Source organism: Xyrauchen texanus, chromosome 29 (assembly GCF_025860055.1).
Source record: "Xyrauchen texanus isolate HMW12.3.18 chromosome 29, RBS_HiC_50CHRs, whole genome shotgun sequence".
NCBI classification, from domain to species: domain Eukaryota; kingdom Metazoa; phylum Chordata; class Actinopteri; order Cypriniformes; family Catostomidae; genus Xyrauchen; species Xyrauchen texanus.
In genome coordinates, this window is record NC_068304.1 from 35392343 (window position 1) to 35419190 (window position 26848).

The 26848-nt window shown below is 38.3% G+C and overlaps 2 protein-coding genes across 4 annotated transcripts; both read left to right on the plus strand.

Annotated features, from left to right (window-relative positions):
* The first annotated feature begins 318 nt into the window (after nucleotides 1-318).
* Nucleotides 319-2809, plus strand: LOC127622668 (uncharacterized). Of its 2 annotated transcripts, none has more exons than XM_052096692.1 (2): nucleotides 319-405; nucleotides 2272-2809. In XM_052096692.1, exon 2 carries the CDS (start codon nucleotides 2336-2338, stop codon nucleotides 2552-2554), a length of 219 nt encoding a protein of 72 aa, XP_051952652.1. In that variant the 5' UTR covers nucleotides 319-405; nucleotides 2272-2335; the 3' UTR covers nucleotides 2555-2809. The 2 variants fall into 2 exon arrangements, with proteins under 2 accessions (XP_051952652.1, XP_051952654.1); XM_052096694.1 differs by having other exon boundaries at nucleotides 327-405; nucleotides 2328-2809.
* LOC127622665 (ras-related protein Rab-27A-like) lies at nucleotides 323-26481 on the plus strand. Of its 2 annotated transcripts, none has more exons than XM_052096689.1 (6): nucleotides 323-405; nucleotides 16683-16857; nucleotides 21310-21395; nucleotides 21916-22019; nucleotides 22105-22228; nucleotides 25871-26481. In XM_052096689.1, exons 2-6 carry the CDS (start codon nucleotides 16705-16707, stop codon nucleotides 26070-26072), a joined length of 669 nt encoding a protein of 222 aa, XP_051952649.1. In that variant the 5' UTR covers nucleotides 323-405; nucleotides 16683-16704; the 3' UTR covers nucleotides 26073-26481. The 2 variants fall into 2 exon arrangements, with proteins under 2 accessions (XP_051952649.1, XP_051952647.1); XM_052096687.1 differs by lacking the exon at nucleotides 323-405 and adding an exon at nucleotides 4785-4945.
* Nucleotides 26482-26848: the final 367 nt, after the last annotated feature.

Sequence of the window (26848 nt, forward strand, 5' to 3'; positions counted from 1 at the left end):
TTATTGTGATGCTAACTGTTTGTTGTATTTGTAATGTGCAAATAAAAAGGGGGAAAAAACAGATAAAAGCTGTGAAATCTGTTAGACTGAACAATAATGCTAATTAATAATAATAAAAAACAGGATAGAATATTTCTAACGGCTGGGATGCAATTCACACGTTTTGAAGTTTATATTAAGTTGTTTTGTGGTATTCATAAAAATAAGTACTGAATCGGATGCGTCTTGTAAATACTGTATACTGCATGATGCTGACAAAAATCGAAACGCGAGAATGTATACGTCTGATTTGGGCTGCGTGGTTTGCCGTAGTCGATCTTTCGTCAGATCGACCTTGCTTTCATGCTTTTTAACTGAAGACAAACGCTTCTCACATTAGTTTATAAACAGAGTGAATCCATCAGGGTAAGTTTGCAACATTAATAAATATAAATGAATTAAAAATGTTCATAGTTCTAAATTATTATGTTTGTGTATGTTCTTGAAATAAGTTTTATAGATCAGTCAATGTTGTCGTCCACAACATACACTGATATTCTATGTTTGTAATGTAGTATTATGTATAAGAGTTGTCTAAAATGAGATATATAAAATGTACTTTATTGAAGCCTGTTGAACATCAAAAACAACTTAACATACGCGGCAAGTATATAACGTAAGCTTTGATATAAAATACACAATGCATTAGACTCAATGATATGTATAACTGAAGTCAGATGTTTACATACACTTCGGTTGAAGTCATTAAAAAAAAATCTCTACAGATTTCATATTAGCAAACTATAGTTTTGGCAAGTCGTTTAGGCATCTACTTTGTGCAGAAGTAATTTTTTCCCAACAATTGTTTACAGACAGATTGTTTCACTTTTAATGGACTATATCACAATTCCAGTGGGTCAGAACTTTACATTAGTTAACTGTGCCTTTAAGCATCTTGGACAATTCCAGAAAATTATGTCAAGCCTTTAGACAATTGGCCAATTAGCTTCTGATTGGAGGTGTACCTGTGGATGTATTTTAAGGCCTACCTTCAAACACAGTGTCTCTTTGCTTGACATCATGGGAGAATAAAAAGAAATCCACTAAGATCTCAGAAAAAAAGTTGTGGATCTCCACAAGTCGTGTTCATCCTTGGGAGCAATTTCCAAATGCCTGAAGGTACCAATTCATCTGCACAAACAATAGTACACAAGTATAAACACTATGGGACCACGCAGCCATCATACCGTTCAGGATGGAGACGTATTCTGTCTCCTAGAGATGAATATATTTTGGTGTGAAAAGTGCAAATCAGTCCCAGAACAACAGCAAAAGACCTTGTGAAGATGCTGGAGGAAATGGATAGATAAGTATCTATATCCACAGTATAACACACCTATATCAACAAACTAAAAGACTGCACAGCAAGGAAGAAACCACTGCCCCAAATCCGCCATAAAAAAGCCAGACTACAGTTTGCAAGTGAACATGATCAAATGATGCAAGACAAAGGTCTTACTTTTTGGATAAATGTCCTCAGGTCTGATGAAACAAAAATGTTACTGTTTGGCCATAATGACCATTGTTATGTTTGGAGGAAAACTGGTGAGTCTTGCAAGCCGAAGAACACCATCCCAACCGTGAAGCATGGGGGTGGCAGCATCATGTTGTGTGAGTGCTTTGCTACAGGAGGGACTGGTGCACTTCACAAAATAGATGGCATCATGAGGAAGGAAAATGATGTGGATATATTGAAGCAACATCTCAAAACATCAGCCAGGATGTTAAAGCTCGGTCGCAAATGTGTCTTCCAAATGGACAATGACCCCAAGCATACCTCAAGTTGTGGCAAAATGGCTTAAGGACACCAAAGTCAAGGTATTGTAATGGCCATCACAAAGCCGACCTCAATCTGATAGAAAATGTGTGGGCAGAAATGTGAGAAGCTTGTGGAAGGCTACCCAAAACATTTGACCCAAGTTAAACAATATAAAAGGCAATGCTACCAAATACTAACAAGTGTATGTAAACTTCTGACCCACTGGGAATGTGAAAGGAATAAAAGCTGAAATTAATAATTCTCTCTACTATTATTTTGACATTTCATATTCTTAAAATAGTTATCCTAACTGACCTAAGACAGGGAATGTTTTGTATGATTAAATGTCTGGAATTGTGAAAAAGTGAGTTTAAATGTATTTGGCTAAGGTGCATGTAAACTTCAGACTTCAACTGTAATTGACTACAGAATGTGGGTGATATTTCAGAAACTTCCACCTGTCCCTTTTTTAGGAGATTACATTTAAAAAATAAACTTGTTTCTCAAATGGGTGCGGTTCCTTTATAAGATAAGATCATGTTTAGAAGACGGATTCCCTTTCATCAAATCGCATTTGCGACCCTGGTTGGAGTAGTTGGAGGCATGTACGTGTACAGACCTTTTTTTGAGCTGCCCAGAAAACCTCCATCTGCACCAAATGAAGACCTCAAGCCCGACCCAGAGGAACAGAGAGGAGCGGAAACAACCCAACAAGATCATACTGCAACTGAAGATGCATCAGCAACCAAACACTGACCTCAAACCAGAGACTGACTATACTGAGAGAAGATTGTGTGTGAGAGAGTTTGAATATACATGTGGTCAAATGGTAGTTACACATTGTACATGGCTTCTGAATAAATTAGCTTATTTGCAGAACAAGTAAATAAGACTTATTCTATTCACTTTGGCGAATCCTGTGCTATGCTGTGTGTTTGTATGCGAGGGAGGACCACATGATATGACAGTGGGGTCCATCTGTCTGATGTCCAAATGTTATTTCATTTAAGCCAAGAAATAAATATAGTTTTAGGATTTTGTTCAATTTTAATCAACAGATGACAAAAGATTATGAAATATTAAAGATGCTGCAAATGTAAGCAAATATGACACTGACCGTAATAGCTCATTTGTACAGATTATTTAAATTTCCTTGCTTAAATTGACCATGGTCGGTCAACAAAGGCGAGCGCTTAGGGCGGCATCGCTTCGGGGGCGCCGATCTACCGAGCCATTAATGTTCAAAATTTGTTGAACAAAATGCCTCCTTTGTGTTCCGATGACGTGTTGTGGCGCCCCACACGGAACAAATAGACCATGTACTAAATGTCATACAACTCTTACTCTTTCTGTTATAGCCTACATGTGATTGCAAAAAAACTAAAACAAAAAACAGTTATGGATATGCCGTTGTGAACACGGCCATAGGCTCATGAGCGCGGGGCCCGTGAATTGAAGTGATGCCTCGTGCGTGAATTAATTAGGCTTTTGAGTCGGTTCTTCTCAATAAATGTGTAACTGTTGGGCTAAGTCGTTTGAAGCTCTTTGTCATGCATTAATAGTATGGTGATGCTTTAGAAGACAGAGAACAAAAACAATGCTGAATGAATTTAATATTTACTTACAATTCATTGAAACAAAACCTGCAGCTGCGCTACAATAATTTGCCAGTGAAGCCTGTGAACGATTGTCTATAAGTAAAAAGACTTTCTAAATAAAAGTGTCTCAAAACACTTACGTTGCAAGAAAGCACCTAGAAGTACCAAAAACAAACCATTACCATGTTTTTGGAGTAGCCTTCCATATGAATACCATGATATAGGCCTACTGTATATAATACAAATGCCAAGGTTTTACCATATTGTACCATGATACTGCTACAGCAGGCTTTTGAGAAAGGCTTTTTAGCTCCATTGTACTCTAAATGATGTCTTTATAGCAAGAGAGACATACCAAAGACATTCTGAAATGCATGTGCTTCAGCTTTACACTTAAATTGTTGCTGCTAATGTAATTTGTAATGAATATAGGACTACTTTATATATTCAATCGTTTAAATAGACAGCACAGTATAAATGTACCTTTGTCATCCCAGTTTGAGCGACCAGGTCGCGCAACAAGCACACTTAAAGATTGCAAACTTCGCAAGCTCTTGCAAACCTCACACTTCCTTTTCTAGTTTGTACATGTTGTAAACACAATCTTAAATCGGTCCAGCAATGTGTCTTGCTTATGTACAGACTAAAGCGTAGCACAATTTAAATCGTAATATGAAGAGATCTGAGCGAAGGTGCCGTGTTCAATGCGGAGGGAGGGGCGTGAATCAACTCATCACACCATGGCAAAGGATAGCCTCATGAATATTAATGACAGTGACATGACGTCCGACCATTACTCCTGACTGATAGGCCGAAAGCAAGACGCTTTGCTGGGCTCATAATAATATTAATTACGTAACTTGAGTGTTCGCCAGAGGACATTTAGCAGAGATGGACCACTTCTTTTAAAACGAATTGGAGCTATAGAAAGGAAGTCTCGCCTTTAGTTAAAACAGCCAATCACATTTTAGATACAGAGATCACCCGTCAATCAACTCTAGAACGCGCATGCGCATCAGCTAAACAAGAAAATGTTTTTTTAATCATAATTTGAGGTGAAGAATCAACATTTATGATTCAAGTACTGTCAGAGTTTACTGCTGATTTGAAAAATGTTCTTTGATCGTAATCTTTACCAGCCGTTTTTGAGATGTTGGTCTTTCCCCATTCAAGTAGATTGGAGGTGCACTGGCATGACTGGAAATAGCCTCCCGAGAGCGTTCCAAAGATTGCCGACAGTGGACTGACTTGCTAGATACTCTTTGGCCTTTGCTCGCGAAGGTTTCATACAACGTCAGCACGTTCTAGTTAATATTCACGAGCTAGGTCTTGACAGCAGTAGGATTGGTGCCTGAACACGGGAAATGTTGCGTCATTGCATACCAGCTTTTACATGCACTGGAGCTTCATGTGGGTGTTGGAGCAACTTTAGGAAACAAAGTATCCACAAAGTATCACACACTCGTGTACCTGTTGTCGCTTGGTTTAATATTTCTGAGAAAGCTTTAAACATCCAAAGATATCAAGAAACACTCCGGTAACTGTACTGGTATGTACATTTATTGTTTTACAGTTTTTATGGTGTTAAATACATCGGAGGATGCTGATAACCGTTTGATTATAATGTCTTCTGAAAACCTGTTTATTCAATTAAATGCTACTTTCTGTCTTTTTCGTAATGTATTTATGTATTCTTCTCTCGACAAACATAAAATATATAAAGATGGTTCCTTACAGATTACAGAGGATCTCACATGCTGTATGTCACTAACTTTATGTTGTGGACTGTTAAAATGTATGTTATGATAGTGTGCGTTTCTTGATAGTTTAGGTGTGTTTTATTCTCTCTCACACACACTGTACATTAGATTAGGTCTGTTCATCTTCATCTAAATCATGTGCATATGGTTCCATTATGATCTTAAATAATTATTCTTGTGTGGTGTTGATTCTCGATCATGGTTTCTGTTCAGAGGAAGACATTTATCTGGGAATGTTGTCTCACCTAGGAAAAAAAGCTGCTTCACTCCCATATCAGGTTACTACATACAAGGAACTCCTTACTAAGAGAGTTTTCCCCTTTCTCAATGATCAAATGTCCTTTCTTTCTTAAGCGATGAAATACAGTAAATAGCATGTAGATCAATTTGTTGCAGTGAATTGATATATTCTTCTAATGGATTTATCATGACGTTCTCAATTTGACCCTCACAGTGCTGTAAAATGTGATCAAAAGCTTAAACTAGATTTTTTTTTTATTCTGCGGAATGCAAAATTAGCTATTTTGAAGATTGTCCAAGCTGCTCTTTTCCAACAATGTAAGCGAATGGGGACTAGAGCTGTCAAGCTCCAAAAATGGCAAGCTATCAAATTTTGTTCACATTCATGTACGTTCAAATGTGGCATGTCATAATGTCAATGATGATTGATCACAAGAGACTCAAGAACTCTCATTGATGTCAGACCTAGGCACTATATTTGAATTTTCGCAAACGCTAATGAGATTTAAGTCCATTGTACAAGGTGCCGGGGTTTGTTGCTGGCAGGCAACAGATGCCCTAACTCCTCCCCCTTCACTAATCCTTACCAAATGGAGACTGTAAGGCTGAGTAGCCAGAAAAACATCAGGCATCTTTCTTTGAGAGCTATAGCTAGGAAAAAAGGCTTTATTTGAATTGCACAAAGCTGTCGAATGACTTCAGAGGACTTGGGATATAGTGCACAAGTCCTATTGACTACTTTTATTATACTTTTATAGTGCTTTTTGGTGCTCGACAGACCGAGTCCCCATTAACTTTCATTTAATCGAAAAGAGTAGCGTCAACATTCTTCAAAACATCTCTTTTTGTGCTCCACGGAAGAAAGAAAGTTATATGAATATCCATCTTTAGAGAAAAAATTCCTTTGAACCCATCTCAGGAGCGTAGCCTGAGAACTTTCCCCAAAGCTCAAATAATTTATACAGGCTTATCTATTTTTCCTGCCTGTATAAAGAAAGCAGATTGAGAGAACATATGAGACTGTGTGTGTGTTTTATTCAGAGCTCTTGGCAGGGTTGACATTCGAGGGTCACATGACAGGATGCCAGGAGCACATGAGCACCAGCTGATTATTTTTAGTTAAATCTTATGTTCAATATCCTCCAAAACACTATTCACTAATCTGACACCCCTAAAGAGACTTCATTAGCTGTAATTTGGAAAGTGCGTGTTTACACTTGCCATGGCAAAATCACAGCAACACACAGTAAACTGTTTTCCATCCAATAGCAAGAAGGATATGAGTTCATTATATTAAGTTCATTAAAGGAATATTTCAGGTTAAATACATATTGAGCTTAATCAACAGCCTATATGACATAATATTGATGACCGCAAAAATAGATTTGTAGTTGCCCCTCCTTTCCTTAAAAAGAAAAAAGCAAAAATCTGGGTTAAAGTGAGGCACTTACAATAGAAGTGAGTGGGTGGGCCAATCCGTAAACATTTAAATAATCACTGTTTCAAAAGTACAGCCACAAGACAAACAATATGCTTGTAAATGTGAAAAATCACTTGCCAACCTTATCTCTGTAAAGTTATGTAAAATTGTACTACTTTGTTTCTATGAAGACGTAACATTGGCAATAATAATTCAAAGTTTATCCACATAGAACAGTAGTCCCCCGCAAAAACGACGTTTTAACTAACTTTATAACTTTACAAATAATACATGAGTTAACAGGAGAATTAATGCAAGTGCTTTTATAAAATCATAAGCTTAAAATGTATGCCTTTAAACCCAATTTCTAAACAAAATTGTCCCCATTCACTTCTATTGTAAGTGCCTCAGTGTAACCTTGATTTTTTTTTTAGTTGTTATTTTAAGAACATTCGGGAAGTGTTGAATTTATTGGCACAATATATTGGCACGTATAATATACGATTGAACCCTGAATATTTCTTTAAAGATTTTAGCAAATAGACAGATATTTGTAAGTATGTGATTGAATTTCAAACCACTCCAGTGGACAGGATGACATAGGGGCGGACTGGCCATGGGTAGAACCGGGACTTTTCACGGTGGGCCGGCCGAGAAACTTTTGGGACGGTTTTTATTTAAAATCCAGAGCCGATTTCTGCTCCCAGTCTGCCCCTGGGATGACATCTCATTAGTTGTGTTTGCTATGGTAAGCATCACTATTTTTATTAAACTTCGGATTATGGATTTAAACATACCCCTAATCCTATCCGTTAAACTTTGGCAAGTAACTTGTTCTACATACATGAAAAAAGTGATTGGGCTTATGATTTTCATCTGGTGGACTGCAAAATGGGAGAAAAAAAGCTTAAACTTGCATCACATGTTTTCACACCAAAAGTAGCCATTGGGTGAAATTTATGAGATTGTATTTCAATGGAATGTCTAACTGTCCAAAGAATATATCTTCTTAATTATGTTTTTGCATCAAGTCATGGGCCTATATGGTGGTTTGTCTTCACACATACAGTCTGAGAAAAGGGAAGTGCTCATTAAAGAGAAAAAATCAACTTGTCAGAGCTTCACTGTTGTTGTAAAGCTCTGGTGTCAAAGTGTTTGCTGATGTGTTTCTTGCTGCTCTCTGGATCTGCATATCTGCAGCTCTCTCCATTAGTGTTGGCCGGCTGCCCAACGTGGTGCTCTCCTGGAAATGTTTCTCCCTTGTCTTTATCCAGGCTCTTATCAACGGTATACAGTGCTGCTTTAGTTAGAAAGCAAGCAGAACTCAAAGCTCAGGCAATTTGGTGAGCTGTTGCATGGTATTGCACAAGTCCAGCGATTGGTAAAACGCATTTCTGCCATGGTGCTCACTGACTGGTTATTTCCCTGGATGTGTAAATCCGAATAGGCCTCAGAAGCTCAAAGGTTCCTGTGCTTCAGAACATCATATGAAGTTGTCTATTTGAAACAGTCAAATGATCAAAGACATGTCAGATGATACAGCTGAACACTCAAATGTCTGTATCCAGAACAGATCTTAAAGGGTTTGTGTATTCATGCCTACACCGATCAGCCATAACATTAAAACCACCTGCCTAATATTGCGCAGGTCCCCCTTGTGTGGCCAAAACAGCGCCAACCAGCCATAGGCGGAAATCTGACAGTTGTCCCCCCTAAAATATCATTAAAATATGTGTATTGTAAATAATATAATGATATATTCTTAAAATAATTGTTTAAGAAATAAAATAATACAAATGCAAATGGGGCAACAACAAAAAACCCTTGGTGTCCCCTTCAAAAATTGCTCTTGAGAATTGTTATGTTTATTGTCCCCCCCAACATTTTGATGAAATTTTCGCCCCTGCAACCAGCATCTCGGAATAGCATTATGGGATGCTATTCTTCTCACCACAATTGTACAGAGTGGTTTTCTGAGTTACCGTAGACCTTTTCAGTTCGAACCAGTCTTACCATTCTCTGTTGACCTCTCTCATCAACAAGGTGTTTCCATCCACAGAACTGCCGCTCACTGGATGTTTTTTGTTTTTGGCACCATTCTGAGTGAATTCTAGAGACTGTTGTGTGTGAAAATCCCAGGAGATCAGAAGTTACAGAAATACAAAAACCAGCCCATCTGGCACCAAAAATCAGCCAATCGTGTGGCAGCAGTGCAGTGCATAAAATCATACGGATCAGGAGCTTCAGTTAATGTTCACATCAACCATCAGAATGGGGAACATTTTTTGATCTCAATGATTTGGACCGTGGCATGATTGTTGGTCAGCTTGTATATTGTTGTCATTGTGGGTTGACTTGTGTCACACACTGAACCAGTTTTCAGTGTGAAGCACTTATGCCAGTTACTGCGAGTGCTGCGTGTGTCGGTTTGGACCAGGTTTGTAATATTTCACTAGCTGTATGATTGACGCCTGATGTAGAGTGCGGCATCAATGGTAGGTAGGGATATTTGACAGCTGCTATTAGTGGTGGGTCATACTTCAGCAAGCCCATAACACTGACTGAACACTGGGAATAAGCCCTAAAAACTGCATGTTTACAAGCGACTTTCTGAAAATACAAGCACAAAGTCGCTAATAATAAGTTGAATTGGTAACTATGGTTAAGGGGCACACAGTCATTATGAAAGGGGGCTCTTCTGAAAAAAAAAAAAAAAAAAAAAAAACTCTAGTGGAGTGCCTCCCTGTCATTTTGCACCAAAGGAAAACCACCTATCTCGCCTATGCCTTGGGCCAGCCCTGCAACATCTGGGGACCTAACTTTGTTTATTTTTTTATCCTCTTTTCTCCCCAATTTGGCATGCCCAATTCCCACTACTTACTAGGTCCTCGTGGTGGCTCACCTCAATCCGGGTGGTGGAGGACAAGTCTCAGTTGCCTCTGCTTCTGAGACAGTCAATCTGTGCATCTTATCACGTGGCTCACTGTGCATGACACCACGGAGACTCACAGCATGTGGAGGCTCATGCTATTCTCCATGGTCCACGCACAACTTAGCACGCACCCCATTGAGAGCTAGAACCACTTATCGTGACCATGAGGAGGTTACGCCATGTGATTCTACCCTCTCTAGCAACGGGCCAATTTAGTTGCTTAGGGGACCTGGCTGGAGTCACTCAGCACACCCTGGATTCAAACTCATGGCTCCAGGGGTTGTAGTTAGTGTCAATACGGGCTGAGCTGGGGACATAACTTTACTATTTTTGCTGATTAAAAGCAAACTACAATAACAACAGCACCACTTTTAGTGTTGCAGTATCCCAGACCCTTTCTCTCTCTCTGTCAACTCACCACAACGATTATACAGTACTGTGCAAATGTCTTAGGCACATAAGATGTTTCTCAAAAACATTTGTCTTTAGATGGTTATTTATATCTTCAGATTTAGTGTGTCAATAGGTATATAAATGTTAGACTCCCAAACATTACTTTTGCAAATAGAAAAGAGTAGCATAGAAGAACAGGGAGCACTGCAACAGATGTCATGGTCCTACAGAGCCCCCACTGAACATCATGTCAGTCTGAGATTACAGTACATATAGAGACAGAAGCAGTTGAGACAGCCTAAACTGATAGAAGAACTGTGGCGAATTCTCCAAGAAGCTTGGAACATCATATCTGCCAACAACCAAGAAAAACGGTGTCCAGGTGTACCTAGGAGAATTGGTGCTGTTTTAAAGGCAAAGGTGGCCACACCAAATATTGAGTTAGCCTTTTTAGGTTTTGGAATTTGTATGACATTAATTGATCAATGCAAACTATTTATGTCATTATTTTTGAAGACATCCTCACTATGCAACATTTTTCAGAAGTGCCTAAAACTTTTGCACAGTACTTTATGTTGTTGAGGCAGGGACTATACAAATGACACTACACTGTGACGTCACAATGTAGCCGATTTCAAAAGTTATTTTTGCAGGGTGAAAACTACAGGGTTTCCCGCAGCACTTTGAAACTAAGGCGGCCGCCTAAGCAACACACGCCTGCCGCCTTAACTACGTCGTCAAAAAAATATATATGAGCGATATTCGCCGTGTTACTCTGTCCTGTTTTCTCCCTTTCCAGCTTTAAATATGTGATAAGCCTTTGTGTTCGCTTCAGTCTTGTTATCAGCGCGTTCTTCCGCAGCGGCGGCGAGCGTGTGTGTGTGTTCATCTGAGCCTCATTGGTCTGTCACTGCTCATCAATGTCAGAATATTTGAGATGACCAATCAAATCAAAGTAGGCGGGCTTTATGTTCACAGCGCGAATTTTAGCAGAGCGACTCGACAGTAAAGGAGCTAGGTGTCAGCTCTGCCATAAGCAGTGATTGTAATAAGCTTTGCACATTTTGACGGACTATTAGATGTAATGTTATTACCTTGACAAACTAATACATCATTAAAAAGATATGACTCAAGTTTCAGTATTTGTCTTAATTTGTGTCAGGAGTTATGCAAATCCAAATACACCCCCCCACCACCCCCCACCTTAACTAACACATTTTCTGCGGGAAACCCTGAACTATATATGCTCTTTTTGGACTGGAGAGAAAACTTTACAGTGTACAGTACAGTGACCTCTTATATGTCAAAATATCATTTAAAATGTAATTCTTCATGTCATGACCCCTTTAATTTAAGCATGTATCAAACATTTAAAAGGCTACATACAACTCTGCACAACTCTTCTTGTTGTGAAAACCTGAGCTCCTGAAATAATTGCATTTAATCAATATACTGAAGTATTAGCAATTTTTTAGAAGGTATCCTACTGTATTCTGGATTCTTCGTGCTTTAGAGACTTTTTACTATTTAGCTAATTTTAAAGCAGTTAATTTTATTGGTCTTCATTGTTTTCAAGTCGCACAGCTCGAGCGGAGAATTCCCTAACATACTGGATCAATGGATGATATGAATCCATATTTAATATCTTTTATAACATCTTTCTAGATATTTCTTCTTCTGTTTATATCTATATATTTGTAATATATTTGTCTTAAGCTAGCTATATCACAAATATAGCAGGTTATTTTTTAATTATTGACGTTTTAAGAAGGCTAATTCTCTTTCACTTGCCAATTCAAAAATGCACTTGTCCCAGACAAGTGGACAAGCATTAACGTTGAGCCCTGTATACACCACCAGTCAAAAGTTTTGACAAATTAGTTTTGTAGACAAATATAAATTGTGCCTACATTAATTTAAAAATGTTTTTGCAAAACATTAGATGAACATTTATTCAATTCTAACCGTAAACATTTTTTATGCACATTTTCTCGCATGTAAAACTAGTTTTTTTTAACTGTGTGTTTGCTTAGCTGTAGCGTTCAGCTGTATTAGAAATACACACAATCTCGCAGATAAAGAGTTTCACTGAACGTTTCCTCCATGATGAAGTGACTGATCTCATCTGTGATAAACAGTGTAAGGCATTCTGGGCAACCTCGATCGAGACGCAAGTACATAAGAGTCAGTGGTTAGATTTACAGTTATATTTTCACCTCTGTGCAATGTTGTTTAGTTGAGCCTGACATTGAAAAACTGGTGTAAAAAAATAGCTGAGTCTTAGGGGGATGCTTCTAGTATGAGAACAGTGAAAGTACAGCAGATGTAGGGATATCTCACAGGGTTCTTTTTTCAAGTGCTTTTTGCAAAACATTTATGCTTTTCAACACTTTGAAATACTTTGCACCATAGACCAGTATTTCAATGTCAGGCTCAACTAAACAACATTGAACAGAGGTGAAAGTACTGTAAATTTAACTACTGACTCCTATAAACATGCGTCTCGATCGAGGATGCCCAGAATGCCTTGCACTGTTTGCTTATCACAGATGAGATCAGTCACTTCATCATGGAGGAGGAAACATTCAGTGGACCTCTTTCTCTGCAAGTTTGTGTGTATTGCTATTATAATATCATCTGTTTTCATCTGAACACTACATCTAATCTAACACGGAGTAAAAAAAAAAAAAGAAATGTCATGATAGAAAATGTGCATAAAAAATGTTTACTGTTAGAATTGCATAAATGTAAATCTCTGCAGACTTGAGTCTACAGCTGTTAACTAGTTTTTAACAACATGATCACACAGGAAATTGGCATGTTGCTTCTGAATATCCATTGTAGCCTACCCTTAAGATAAACTCAGTCTGCAGAATCACTGACAAGCACCATCTAAAATGTTGCTAATGCTTTTGCATTAGATTACAGTAAATGCTATTTTCTTGTTTTTATAAAAACTAAGGGATGAGTCAAAATTACTGTCTGTGGCAAACAACATCATGCCACAGGTGCTGTCCATCCTAATAGCTTAAAGGGATAGTTCACCCAAAAATGTAATCGTTAAAATTATTTACTCACCCTCGTGGTGTTCCCAACCTAACGTTCTTTCACTGTTTAACACAAAAGGATATATTAGGCAGAATATTCACCTCAGTCACCACTTTCATTCTATCTTTTCTTCCATACAATGAGAGTGAAAGGAGAGTGAGGAAAAAAATTGTCTCTTGGGTTTGTAACAACATGAGGGCAAGTAAATAATACGAGAATATCACTTTAACCTGTTTTGAACATGAAACTTTAGCTTGGAACTGGATTGAAATCTGCAGGAGAAAGCATTAAATCCTCGGTTGTCTTTAAGGCATACAAGAGCACAAGCTTTAACGGAATAGATCACCCAAAAATGAAAATTCTCTCATCATTTACTCAGCCTCATGCCATCCCAGATGTGTATGACTTTCTTACTTCTGCAGAACACAAACAAAGATTTTTAGAAGAATATCTCAGCTCTGTAAGGCCATACAATGCAAGTGAATAGTGACCTAAAAAAAAAAAAAAAAAAAAAGGCAGCATAAAAGTAATCGATAAGACTCCAGTGGGTTAATCCATGTCTTCTCTCAGCAGAAGGTGAGAAACGGATGAATACGTCCTTTTTTACTATAAATCTCCACCTTTGACCAGCAGACCTCCAGTAGGTGGTCCAGTAATCACCAAAAACTCAAGAAGATTGTGAAAGTGGAGACTGATTGTAATATTGATCTTTTCTCACTCACACCCATCATTTTGCGTCTGAATATATGGATTTAATCACTGAAGTCGTATGGATTACTTTTATGCAGCCTTTATGTGCTATTTGGAGATTCAAATTACTGGCCACCATTCACTTGCATTGAATGGGCCTAGAGAGCTGAGATACTCTTTTAAAAATCTTAATTTGTGTTCAGCAGAAGAAAGTCATAGACATCTGGGATGGCCTGAGGGTGAGTAAATGATGAGACAATTTTCATCTTTGGGTGATCTATTCCGTTTATTGCGTGTTTTTCAATGCTGGATAGATTGTGAGTAGCATCAGGTTTTCTGTTCAACCACTGGATTTGCAGGGCCTTCTGCCCCTCATAAAGCCCAACTGTAATACTTGGGAGTTGAACCCAGACGTTAAGTAGCTTACGGTCGGGATGGGATTTAGCAATGCTGAGTGAAAGATTGTGGCTGTTTGTTTGAGTATATATTCTTACTGCGATCATATGATCGACTTTAATGTGTTTGAAGAACTCTAAAGAACTCACTAAATGCTTTCAGAGCTTAAACTGAGGCATCATTGGATAGATTTCTCTACCACATTCTGCTTGTGGACGTGTCAAGACAAGAGACAGAGCACATTATGAAACGCAGTGCTGTAAAAACTGTGAACAGGTAACGTGAGGAATTTTTACTTTAAAATATAAATTAACAGTGATGGGGTGATGTTGGAGGGGTCGAGGAGGCTGATTATAAGCGGGTGGGGGGGTGGGGTGATGTTGGTGGGGTCGAGGAAGCTGATTACACCACTTTTAGTGAGCTGCTGATCCCCCCCCCTTTACATGGCGCCCCTATGCATTGCATACCTTGCATATATGTTTTTTTACGCCTCTGGTCGGTGCCACACTAGTTGAATTTCCAGGGATTTTCAGGTGTGAGTTTCATTAACATAATTGGCGGCTAGGTGGAGGGAGATGAAGCACGTATTGGCGTCTGTTAGCTGGAGCTCGTTTATCACTTGACCATCGGGACTCCCTGCTGAGATAATGGTTCTAGCAACAGAAAAGCACATCTGAACTGTTAGAAAAAAATTATTCTGTCATCAAGGCAGGCTCTTTTGTTAGATGCAAAAATGGTGCATTCGGAAATCATTAGATATAGGGTTGCCAACCATACCATATAATACAATAGAATAATAGAATAGAATATAGGCTAAATAGAATCAACCCGTATTTAAGTGAACAAAATTGCATTCAGTATTGAATCCATATGTTATGCCGTTTGTCCCGTATTTTGGGGTCTCACACTTAAACAGCTGGAAACATTTCACACATGGAGAGAAATAGACCTGAAGCACAGACGTATTTTGCGTGAGTTGTGTGAGATATTAGCTGTTGCTTTACGCGGACGTTACAATTGACAGAAGCGGCTGGGGGAAAGAATTAAGATCAATGACAATCAGCGCTCGTCTTCTGTCATTTTTCCCATTAAAAGCAGGAGAATCTGGTACTCGAGTGCATGATAATTGTTTCCCATCATTGTGATTCCAAACTACCACACACCTACTTATGACATGGTATTATGTATTGCACATGTTGGTGCTTGGTGTGTGTGTGTGTGTGTGTGTGTGTGTGTGTGTGTGTGTGTGTGTGTGTGTGTGTGTGTGTGTGTGTGTGTGTGTGTGTGTGCACGAGCGAGAGAAAAAAACGGTGAAAAGTACAGTACAGAGTTAATGTGTCAGAGCTCTTGGGGGGTCCTATTACAAAGACTCAGATATATCAGAAAGACAAGATATGAAGTTGGAGACATGGTGTATGTGCTGATGGGGCACATTTCTTTAAAGTCGCATTGTTCTTTGCATGCCCTTAGAACTAAAAATATGCATTACAATGAGGATATAGATATGGAGAATATGAAATATTTAGTTGCAGGAAATCCACTTAATTTTTTTTATTTCACTCCAGAGGCCACTGTTATACCATTGACCCAAGTTGTTCTAACTGTAGAATCCTCTAGCGCCGGCCACAGAGTAACACGGAGGAATAATAGTAATTAAAAAACTGTCGACAACTATCGGCATAGATATTTGTCCATTTACTGATAGTCCCAAAAAGCAACTATTGGTCTGCTTGAAAATGATCACTGTTTTTGGTGCAAATAATCTTTAAGTGATCCTCTGGGAAAAATTATCTGAAAAACGATCTTTTGAAATGTGTGGATGCATTCAAGCCTGAGAAGGTGTTTTTTTTTTTTTTTTAAAGTCCGTTTCCTCATTTGCTCCTCTAGGGTTTCAGCATTTACAGACATTCCTAGTTAATAATCAGAGTATTCCATGAAATAGAGGTTTACGAATCTCATTTACTAGAATTGAAATACTGCACTTTAGTGAACATCTTGGTTTCCTGTTACCAAATCAGCACTCTAGCATCAACAAAAACATCTGCCGCCTTCCTTTGAGTCAGATCAAGATGCTTTAAAAAAAAAAAAATGTAATCGACTTTATGGTCATTTTGGGTATTTCTTTAGTCAACGTGAAAAAAGTGTCCCATTTACTCAAATACATATTCCTGGTCTTATTTTCAATGATTCATCACAGTATGTGTAAAGACCACTTTTCACCATCCAATCAATCAATTTCGGATGGATGTTTGTTTTCCCTTTGAATAATTGTTTCACTCTGAAAAATGCCATATTAAAATGGGTTGCATTTCATGTTGATTAACATTTTGAGTAATTGTTAGACCCAGTGTAGTGTTTTGTTTGTTCTGTAATGTTTTAGGTGTGTTTGTGTGTTCGTCCATCTCAGGTCCTTGTTCTCAGCTCTCAGTATGTCCGATGGGGACTATGATTACCTCATTAAGTTTCTCGCACTGGGGGACTCTGGGGTGGGAAAGACGAGCTTCCTGTATCAGTACACAGATGGCAAATTCAACTCCAAATTCATCACAACAGTGGGAATAGACTTTCGAGAAAAACGAGTGGTGAGTATTTTTACTTTGATTATATCTTTACATTTTTGTAGGCAATTAGTAATTTTTTATTAATTTGTCCTGTGTGTTAGTTTTGAGAGTATTATATGCAGTGTTTGCTAAGGCAAGCATTGCTATTACTGTTGCTCATACTTCGGGTGAGTGATTTAAACAAACCCCTAACCCTAAATATTACACTTGGACTTGTAGCTCGTCTTGCCTATTTGAACTACAGACATGAATACTTTTAAATCATGTGGTTTGTTGAGGAAGTGTTTGCTATCACTTCCTAAGTGATAAGACGTGTGATTTTCGACTCTCGGATGATACAACAGGCAAAACAATCCTTATCGATCTGTACATTTATATTAACCCTTTGCTATATTGAAAGCACTACAACTAAACATTGCAAATGTCTTTATTTATTTATTTTTAATGTACAGTCATTTCAAATCAGATGATTGCAACACATTCCAAAAAAGTTGAGACAGGGGCAATTCAAGACTAATGTCAATTTAATGCATTAAAAGAAGGCAATGTGAAACAGGAGACGTTAAACAGGTGAGGCAATCATGTCATTGTATATAGGGAGCTTTCAAAAACAGCCTAGAGCAAGGATCATTCGAGACTTGTCAATTTGCCAACAGATGCTTCAGCAAATAATCCAGCACTTTGAAAACCATGTTCACCAAAGACAAATTGGAAGGATTTTGGGCATTTCACCATCTAAAGTGCATAATATAGTTAAAAGATTCAAGGAATTTTGTCAAATCTTGGTGCGTAAATGGAAAGACGAAAACCAGTTCTGAATGTGCATGATCTCTGATCCCTCAGACATCACTGTCTTAAAAAACATAATTCATCTCTAATGGATATCATGAACATGGGCTTGGGATTACTTTAGTAAACCTTTGTGAGTCAACACCACTCACTGCTGCATCCACAGATGCAAGTTTAGACTTTACTATGTAAAGGAGAAGCCATACATCAACACTGTCCAGAAGCGCTGCTGAATTCTCTGGGCTCGATCTCATCTTAGATGGAAAGTAGAACAGTGGAACTGTGTTTTTTGGTCTGATGAGCCACATTTCAAATAGTTTAGAAAAACTTAGTGGTCAGTGTTCTCCGGGCCAAACACGAAAAGGACAATCTAAGCTTTTATCAGCATCAGGTCCAAATGCCAGTGTGGGCCAGGGGTGTGTCAATGACCATGGCATGGGTAACTCGCACATCTGTGAGGGCACCATTAATACAGATATGTACAAATTTTGGAGCAGCATATATATACACTGTACTGCCATCCAGCACAGCCATTTCCAGACACCTTACAGAATTTTCATCAGGACAACTTCAAACCACATACTGGCCGAACAAGCAGAGAGTGCAGGTGCTAGATTGGCCAGCCTGCAGTCCTGACCATCTCTAATTAAGAATGTGTAGTGCATTATGAAGTGTACAATATGGCTACAAAGACCCCGGACAATTGTGCAGCTGAAGACCTGCATAAAGGATGAATGGGGGAAAATTCTACTTTTTAAACTTAAACTTGTGCCTTCAGTGCCTAAATGCTTAATAAGTGTTATTAGAAGAAATGATGTTCCACAGTGGTAAACACTCGACTGTCCAAACTTTTTTGGAGTGTGTTGCAGTCATCTGATTTTAAATGACTGTACATTAAAAAAACAACAATTAAATTCACAAGGTAAACATCATATAATGTTTAGTTGTAGTGTTTCAATATAGCAAAGGGTGAATATAATTTACAAATAACTCCTTTTTGTTTTTATTAGCATTTTTCATTCTGCCCTAACTTTTTAGGAGTTAGGGTTGTATCTGCAGACCACAATATCATAGAGAGGGGGTGGGCTATTTTGCCAGCACCCAGAACACGGTAGCAACCACCTATGCTGGTTACAGTTTGTTGACATATTGTTATTTATTAATGATTATCCAAGTATGGGGGTGTATTTTCACTGCTATGCAAAAGAGGCACCTTTCTCCCGGTCTTATTGGTTAAAAATGTTTCCTGCTGTACCTGTAATGGATGTTTAGGACAGGTCTACTGGGCTGTAAAAAACACCTTATCCTGTTCAGATAATTTTTTTACCCAAGCATGGAAACATGCCCAGAGGATGAGTACAGCCATTCATCATGTGTAAATCGCAGACTCTGATCCAGGGATGTATAAAGATGGCACATGGATATAAACATATTTGTCTAAGCACAGCCATGAATACTACATGCAGAAAAACCATTTGCAGAAAGCTGCAACCCTGTAAAAGCAAACAGATGTGCTCATATGCTCTGAGTAATTATGTGTTTCCTGAATGGAATACGATCCCCTGAGGCAGTTTAATTTGATGGGAACACGTTATGTCATGCAAACTGCCGCAGTCTTTGTAATTAACATGGTAGACACCTTGAGATGGATGGAGATAGATAGATAGATAGATAGATAGATAGATAGATAGATAGATAAACTTCAAGAAAACTAATCTAATTTGCATTGTCTGTACATTTGCAACAAACTTAAACACACTATGAACAGATAAGGATCGTATTTTCAACATTTACATCCCCCACCACAAGGTTATGCTGCGTTCCATTCAAGTTGAATGTGGTATATTCCTACTTGATATCTCTGACCATAAATTAATTCCATTCCGCAATTCTCCCGTTAGCTTAGCAGCGGTTTGCCTCTCATTAGAGACGTCTCCTAGCAACCCAACTGATAAACAGTGCTGCAGCGCTAGCATTTGTGCTTCAGGTGTACGATTAACAAAAGAGATTATAATTGACCATGATTTATACTGTACACCTGTTTCTGCTGGCGTTTTTGAAACAAACTTTAATATCATGTCATGTGGAAACGAACACATTTAACGATATTACTTAATAAAGTGAATGTTTTTCACTTACTTTGTATATCTGCATATTTGTGTGACATCATGCCCCTGAATCTCGACGAAATGGAGTTGTGAATTTCTCCAGGAGCCTACAATTTGTCATTTTGACTTCAAGATGCATTCCTTTGCACTTTCCCTAGTAGGAAGTTAAAAATCAGACTTTCCGAGTTGAAGAGCAGCACTACTCTTCAAAACTTGATCCGACACTGAATGTTCAAGCAGCATAATTTACACTTAGAAAAATAATTATGTTGCTATAATAATGCAAAAAGCACTTACCAATTTACTTGAAGTGAAAATCAGTCCTCCTTTCCTGTTTAATAAATTGACAATCACACAGTCATTTAGAACATCTTGTGTTTTTAAATCCATAAGGATCTCTTTCTCAATGGCGATAGCGGCAGTGATGACAGCCGACTGTTAGCAAGATCTCGCGCTCTTCGCTTTAAAATGACATCACTTTAAGTGTGATTGCGTCACTCAAGGCCAGCTAGAAGGCCTCGACTGGGACATATCATATTTGTATATTGCAAAAAAAAAAATTTTTTGGACATATCCTAAAGATCACACCCACCAAGAACAAATACATCAATCTGATTGGCTGATGAATCTGACAATCTGACTTTAGTTGCTCATTCATTTGCGCTGTTGAGGGATTCTGAAGAAATTCTGAAGGCCTGGAGGCTCAGACTCACTTGTTGCTACGGGCATGTGATTTGTGCTTGTAAAAATCAAGTAATAAATTCTGACTGGATAAACTAGTTTTCTCTAGTTGTTTGTAGATTTATTAAGTGTGGAAAGCAATTAAAAATACATAGGCAAAAAGGTTATTGAGAATGAAAGGATGAAAAATATTTATTTATTTGGCCAGCAGAGAAGGCTTTGCTAGACCTGAGAATTCACCACTGCTGTAAGTATTATTTAAAATCTATTAAATATTATAAAATAAATAATAAAATAAATATATAATAAAATCCAAATATTATTGCCAAAATCCAAATATCATCAATAACAATACTGGAAACAAGAACATAACATTTAATTGCATTATTACACAAAATTTCAGCACCACACCAGCCCCGTGCGTCAGAGAAACATTCTCACTATTCAACTTTTCAACAATCAGACAATCTCAATTGCACATTTCATTCAGGCTAGCATGAGCAAAGCAACCTTTGATTCCTTTGGAAATTTTTCTGCTGTCACGGATTTCATAAAAGTTTTGATTCTGACGTATTTTACCCTTTACATCTGTAAGGAGAGCAGCTCTGGCAGCACTGGTGTACCCATCTCTCATACTGTACTGGACTGGTACAGGATAGATAGATAGATAGATAGTTGTTTGAGAGGAAGGATTAATTCAGGAACACCTAGCTGTGAACAGAGATAAGTGTGCTTACAAAACCAAACAAACGCTGATCCTTTAGAGCCATGGAATCAAAAGTAATGACACTGTAAAGAAAGACGCGTCCACCTCTGAGTCAGCAAGAATATTTTTCATCCTTGTCAAGTATAGTTTAGGAAACGACTCACCTGGCCTCTGCTCCTCTCTGTACAGGTGTACAAATCCAATGGTCCTGATGGCACAGCTGGCAGGGGGCAGAGAATTCACATTCAGCTGTGGGACACGGCTGGACAGGAGAGGTGAGATTCATACCATCAGTATGCCCACTTCAGTACATTTCACTTAATAACTTGTACTCATTCAAATAAGAAAAGAGCTCTTTCATTGACTCTCATCTCTGGACATGCTCAGTGGTCTAGTTACAAAATGTGAAATCCTCAAAATCACATAACACATTAATTCATATTAAGCCGGGATATAACTGAGAACTTTAAAATAGGAAATTACACACATCAGCTGTAAAGGTTAAGTGTGTAATTGCAACAGATTGACCCCCCAATCACATAAGGGAAACATAAAAGTAATCCATATGACTCCAGTGTTTGGTTAAGCAGATAGACCTGCCCCTAACTCAATTTCTCATTTCATGTTTACTTGAAAATAAGTCTTCTGTGAAAGAGAAGATTTAATCTGATTTTTCATGCCATGTTCACAGTTTGTGGTCCTATAGTTGTGCTGTCAATGCTATGTCAATGAATGGGTATCGTTTGCTGTTTGGTTAGTTTTTCACTGTTTAGAGTCTTCTAAACATTTCTGCAGATTTCGGAGTTTGACCACAGCGTTCTTCAGGGATGCCATGGGCTTCCTGCTGCTCTTTGACCTCACTAATGAGCAGAGCTTTCTCAATGTCCGGAACTGGATGAGTAAGTCCTTCATAGATTGGAATTGAATTTTATTTCTAATAACTAGATACATAATATTATTTAGATTCCTGTAATTTCTGTGCAGGTCAGCTGCAGACACATGCGTACTGCGAGAATCCCGACATTGTTTTATGCGGAAATAAATCTGACCTGAAGGACCAGCATGCTGTGAAATCTGAGAATGTGCGAGAGCTCGCAGAGAAATACGGGTAAGAAATGTAATTAATTTAGTCCAGCAGGCCTTAAAGAAGTCCCCAAAAATTACATTTCTCTCAACATTTAATCAACCTCATGCCATCCCAGATGTGTGAATATCTTTCTTCTGCAGATCAAACAAAGATTTTTAGAAGAATATCTCTGCTTTGTAGCTCCATAAAATGCAAGTAAATTGTGCCCAGAACTTTGAAACTCCAAAAAGTATATAAAGGCAGCATAAAAGTAAATCAAAAGACTCCAGTGATTAAATCTATGTCTTCAGAAGTGATAGGTGTGGGTGAGAAACAGATCAATATTTAAGTCCTTTTTTAATATCAATCTCCACTTTCACTTTTTTTTTTATTTTGGCGATTCACATTCTTATTGCTTATCGCCACCTACTGGGCAGGGAGGAGGATTTATAGTTAAAAAGTACTTAAACATTGATCTGTTTCTCACCCACACCTATCGTAATGCATATTCAAAATGTTGGTACCCATTCATTTGCATTGTGAGGACCTACAGAGCTTAACATCTTTTTTTAGTCATGCACATCTGGGATGGCATGAGGGTGAGTAAATAATGAGAGAATTTTCATTTTTGGGGTGAACTACTCCTTTAAGAGACTCACTTGAAGTGTGTGTTTGTTAGTGTGTGTCTGAATGTGCAGTCATGACCTCATCTGCATCTAATGTCTCCTACACACTACATCAATTTCAAAGACGTCAGATTGTGGAACCGTTCATATTATACAAATGTCTGTCTTGTCATGGAAGTCATTGGGTTTGCAAATTACACAAGGAATCGGCGACAGGAGTGAACACATTACAAAACGTTTCACTAATGAGGAATCCCCGACGACTCTGCCTGGACTCCAAATTACGTTTCACAACAGAGTACACTTGAGAAGTGATGCGTGATATGAAAACGAATGCATGATCATATGTTATGTGTTTCAGAATATGATGAGTATGTTTTTAATTGCCTTTACATAATGTGTTACAATATGAAAAGTACCTCCTACTGAAAAATCTATCTTTGCTCACCTGACTGTCCAAGAGAATTTGAAATTTCTCTCCAACTCTTCTCTTTCTCCACCCGGTTGTGGTACAGTTCAGTGGAAACATAAAATAGGCACCGGTGCTCCTGCCTATGTTACACTAATTTTTCCTCCATTTCTTCAGTCCAATTAGACTTTCTTGATACCGCAGCCATGCTAGTTGATGTTCTGTTGCAGGTATGTCAGGACTCGTCCCACTGAACCTTCCCGTGCACCGTTTCTTGCCCTCTCATTGGCTGTAGGTCAACGCTGCTGTTGTATTCAGTCAAAACATATTTCACATTGCACGATTTGGAATCGCAGACAGGTCCAGATATTTAACATGCTAGATATCTCACTGACATTGGCGATGTGTTGACGCTTCTCTCAGATCGCTTCTTTGTTACATTGCGTTCGTTGCTCATGGTAGCTAGCTCTGATTTGCCTATGATTTCTGACTTTTGTCGGCGACCTCCGCAAAACTGTCAGCGAGTGAAAATCGGGCCTAAAATCATGTTGTGTAAACTCGCCATTAAGTATATAATTGTCAATATCAGCATGTGCTGATATTCAGCATACCACATTATATTGCTCTGCTGATATATTGATTACAATTACTTTCTAGTAGAATGTACTATCAATTGAGATCATTTAAATGTCAGAGCACCAAGGAAAGTGATGAAATTATCTCATACCAGGAAATAATTCATTTTAAGCTCCCTGTTAGTGCCTTTACCTGAAATGTCATATCCTTAGTAATATTGTGAAATTATTGAATAGTTATGGTAAATCCAGCATCAGGGATGTTTTACTGGTTTGTCAGAAAGTGTTGGGTAAATATCTAGCTCTGCTGTAAAGTCCCATGTGAGATTATTTTCTGGTGTGCATGTAGGTCTTCATACGTGTTCACAAGGTGTGTGCGATTCCGGGCATATGTGTTTTAAGGGCCGTGCCTGCACTCTGTTTGTCTAAGATGAGGATAGCGCTCATTAAATGTTGCATGTTACGATGGTGGTACACCAAACGCTAATATTTGCTGAGTAAATGTGAAGAGTGAGTCTTCAGTTTAGATGAGCACTCTATATTGCTTCAGTTGTAGCATTTTCCAAACTTAAGTCTCATGAACACATTTTACAGGTGTCAGGAAAATTATATTTTCTCTCAATTATTTTCAGTACAATTGTGCGTGATGTTTAATTTAAAGGGATAGTTCACCCAAAAATTTAAATTCTCTCATCATTTACTCGCCTTCATGCCATCCCAGATGTGTATGATTTTCTTTCTACCGCAGAACACAAATAAAGATTTTTAGAAGAATATTTCAGCTCTGTAAGTCCATACAATGGAAGAGAATGGTGATCAAACTTTGTAGCACCAAAAATCACATAAAAGAAACATAGAAGTAATCCACAAGACTCCAGTGGTTTAATCCATATCTTCAGAAGTGATATAATAGGTGTGGGTGAGAAACACATCAAAATGTATTTATTTTTTCTCTAAATCTCTACTTTCACTTTAACATCTGAAAGTCACATGGGGTGCCCATTTAGTTTCACTTTCACTTCTGAAAGTGAAAGTGTAGATTTAGAGTAAAAAAGGACTTAAATATTTTTCTGTTACTCACCCACACCTATTATATTGCTTCTGAAAATATGGATTTAAACACTGGAGTCATATGGATTACTTTTATGTTTCCTTTATATGATTTTTGGAGCTACAAATGTCTAATCACCATCATCTTGCATTGTATGGACCTACAGAGCTGAGATATTCTTCTAAAAATCTTCATTTGTGTTTTTGCAGAAGAAAGTAAGTCATACACATCTGGTATGGTATGAGGGTGAGTAAATGATGAGACAATTTTCATTTTTGGAACTATCCCTTTAAGCATTCAGGCCTCAGGCTAAAACAAGCATTGTGCATATGAGGTTTCATTCTTGTCCTAAGGGGTCCGAATTGCTTGTTAAATTAAACATTTTATTAGATCTCTATTTTGACAAAGACTACTCCTGGATATTTAGAGGCATTGACATTTTTTCAGTGATCTATGGAACCCAAACCAGTGTGTTTTCAAACTGAGTACATGCTGGAGAATAAGCAATCATGTTTTCGTCAATTTTTGGCAGGTTCACGCAGCACTGTGCTGTAAGTTTAATGTGAAGGTTTGCAGTGACTTGCCTGTTAAATATTATTGCACATCTTCATAGAAGCTGTGTACTGACACTTGCATCCAAACACCCTCCCAGGTGTGTCTTTGTACAAACACGAGAGAAATGTAAATATATTACTGCGAATGACTCATTTTTGGCATGGGTGGCACTCGAGGTGGGTTTCTGAGGCCAAAGCCCTGAATTTTGGTTAAAGTAAAGCCCTAAATGTTATTTATCACTTTGTCTGCCTTCTAGTGTGGATGAGAGGTGTAAACGTAGCAAAATCAATGTGTTTTCAAATAATGTATTAGTGTGGGTGGTGGCCTAAAAATTCAAGCAAACAAAGGCTATTTAGAAGAAACTAAATAAGAACATAGTTGTGATTTTATTTCCCCTTTTTTTGGTCACAATTTGAGACATGAATCCACAGCAAACAGGCCCCTGACCCTGTTTTTTGACCCTTGCAGTATCCCGTACTTTGAGACGAGCGCTGCGAATGGTGAGAACGTGGGTCATGCCGTGGAGGTTCTGCTTGATCTCATCATGAAGCGCATGGAGAGATGTGTGGACAAATCCTGGATCCCCGACGGAATGGTTCGCACCAACGGCCACAGCACCTGTGACCTCGCAGAGTCTCGGGACCAGGACCAGAGCAAGTGTGCCTGCTAGTGAGCGTGTCAGTGATGTCACTTCCTGTTAACAGTAACAACCTTCCGTGTTTTGACTCAGCGATTCGGCTATAAGAACATCGAAGACTCTCCGATCTTTATCATTTCCTATAAATAAGTTTCAGATCAGAGAATCTACAGCACGTTAAAACAGGATAGTCACAATTGTTTTTTTCTCAGAACAAGTGGACAAAAGCCGCCAAGATTGTCACCACATTTTAAGGCTTTGAGTGCTTTTTACACCTAATCTTTATTCTAGAACCCATAACGGATCAGACTAAATGTTTATCGAGGGCCTGAGCCCTCTCCCTGTGTTTCACCAAGCACACACACACACACACACACACACACACACACACACACACACACACACACACACACACACACACACACACACACACACACACACACACCAATGTAGTGTTTAATACTAGTCCTGGACTAAATACATGCAATGTATATGAGTGTATATTTCTCTGGGTCTGACACTGTTTGTATATCATTTGTTGGATAGTGAGATTTGAGTTGATCTGAATGAAAAAAAACAAGATCAAATGACTTCTGAAATATGAAACGCTTGGTTTGTATCACTTGTGAGAGGGGTAGTATGTGCTAATCTCTTAAAGGAATAGTTCACCTAAAATGTACAATTCTCTCATCATTTACTCACCCTCATCAAAAATGAATATTTCAGCTCTGTAGGTCCATTCAATGCAAGTGAGGGGTGACCAAAACATTGAAGCTCCAAAAAGCATTTAAAGGCAGCATATAAGTAAT

Bases quoted from the DNA above. Each gene is read 5' to 3' on its own strand.
- LOC127622665 (XM_052096689.1), top strand. From the start codon at position 16,705: ATGTCCGATGGGGACTATGATTACCTCATTAAGTTTCTCGCACTGGGG. The intron at 21,396-21,915 runs GTGAGATTCATA...ACATTTCTGCAG, and splicing joins GACACGGCTGGACAGGAGAG to ATTTCGGAGTTTGACCACAG. The intron at 22,020-22,104 runs GTAAGTCCTTCA...ATTTCTGTGCAG, and splicing joins CAATGTCCGGAACTGGATGA to GTCAGCTGCAGACACATGCG.
- LOC127622668 (XM_052096692.1), top strand. From the start codon at position 2,336: ATGTTTAGAAGACGGATTCCCTTTCATCAAATCGCATTTGCGACCCTG.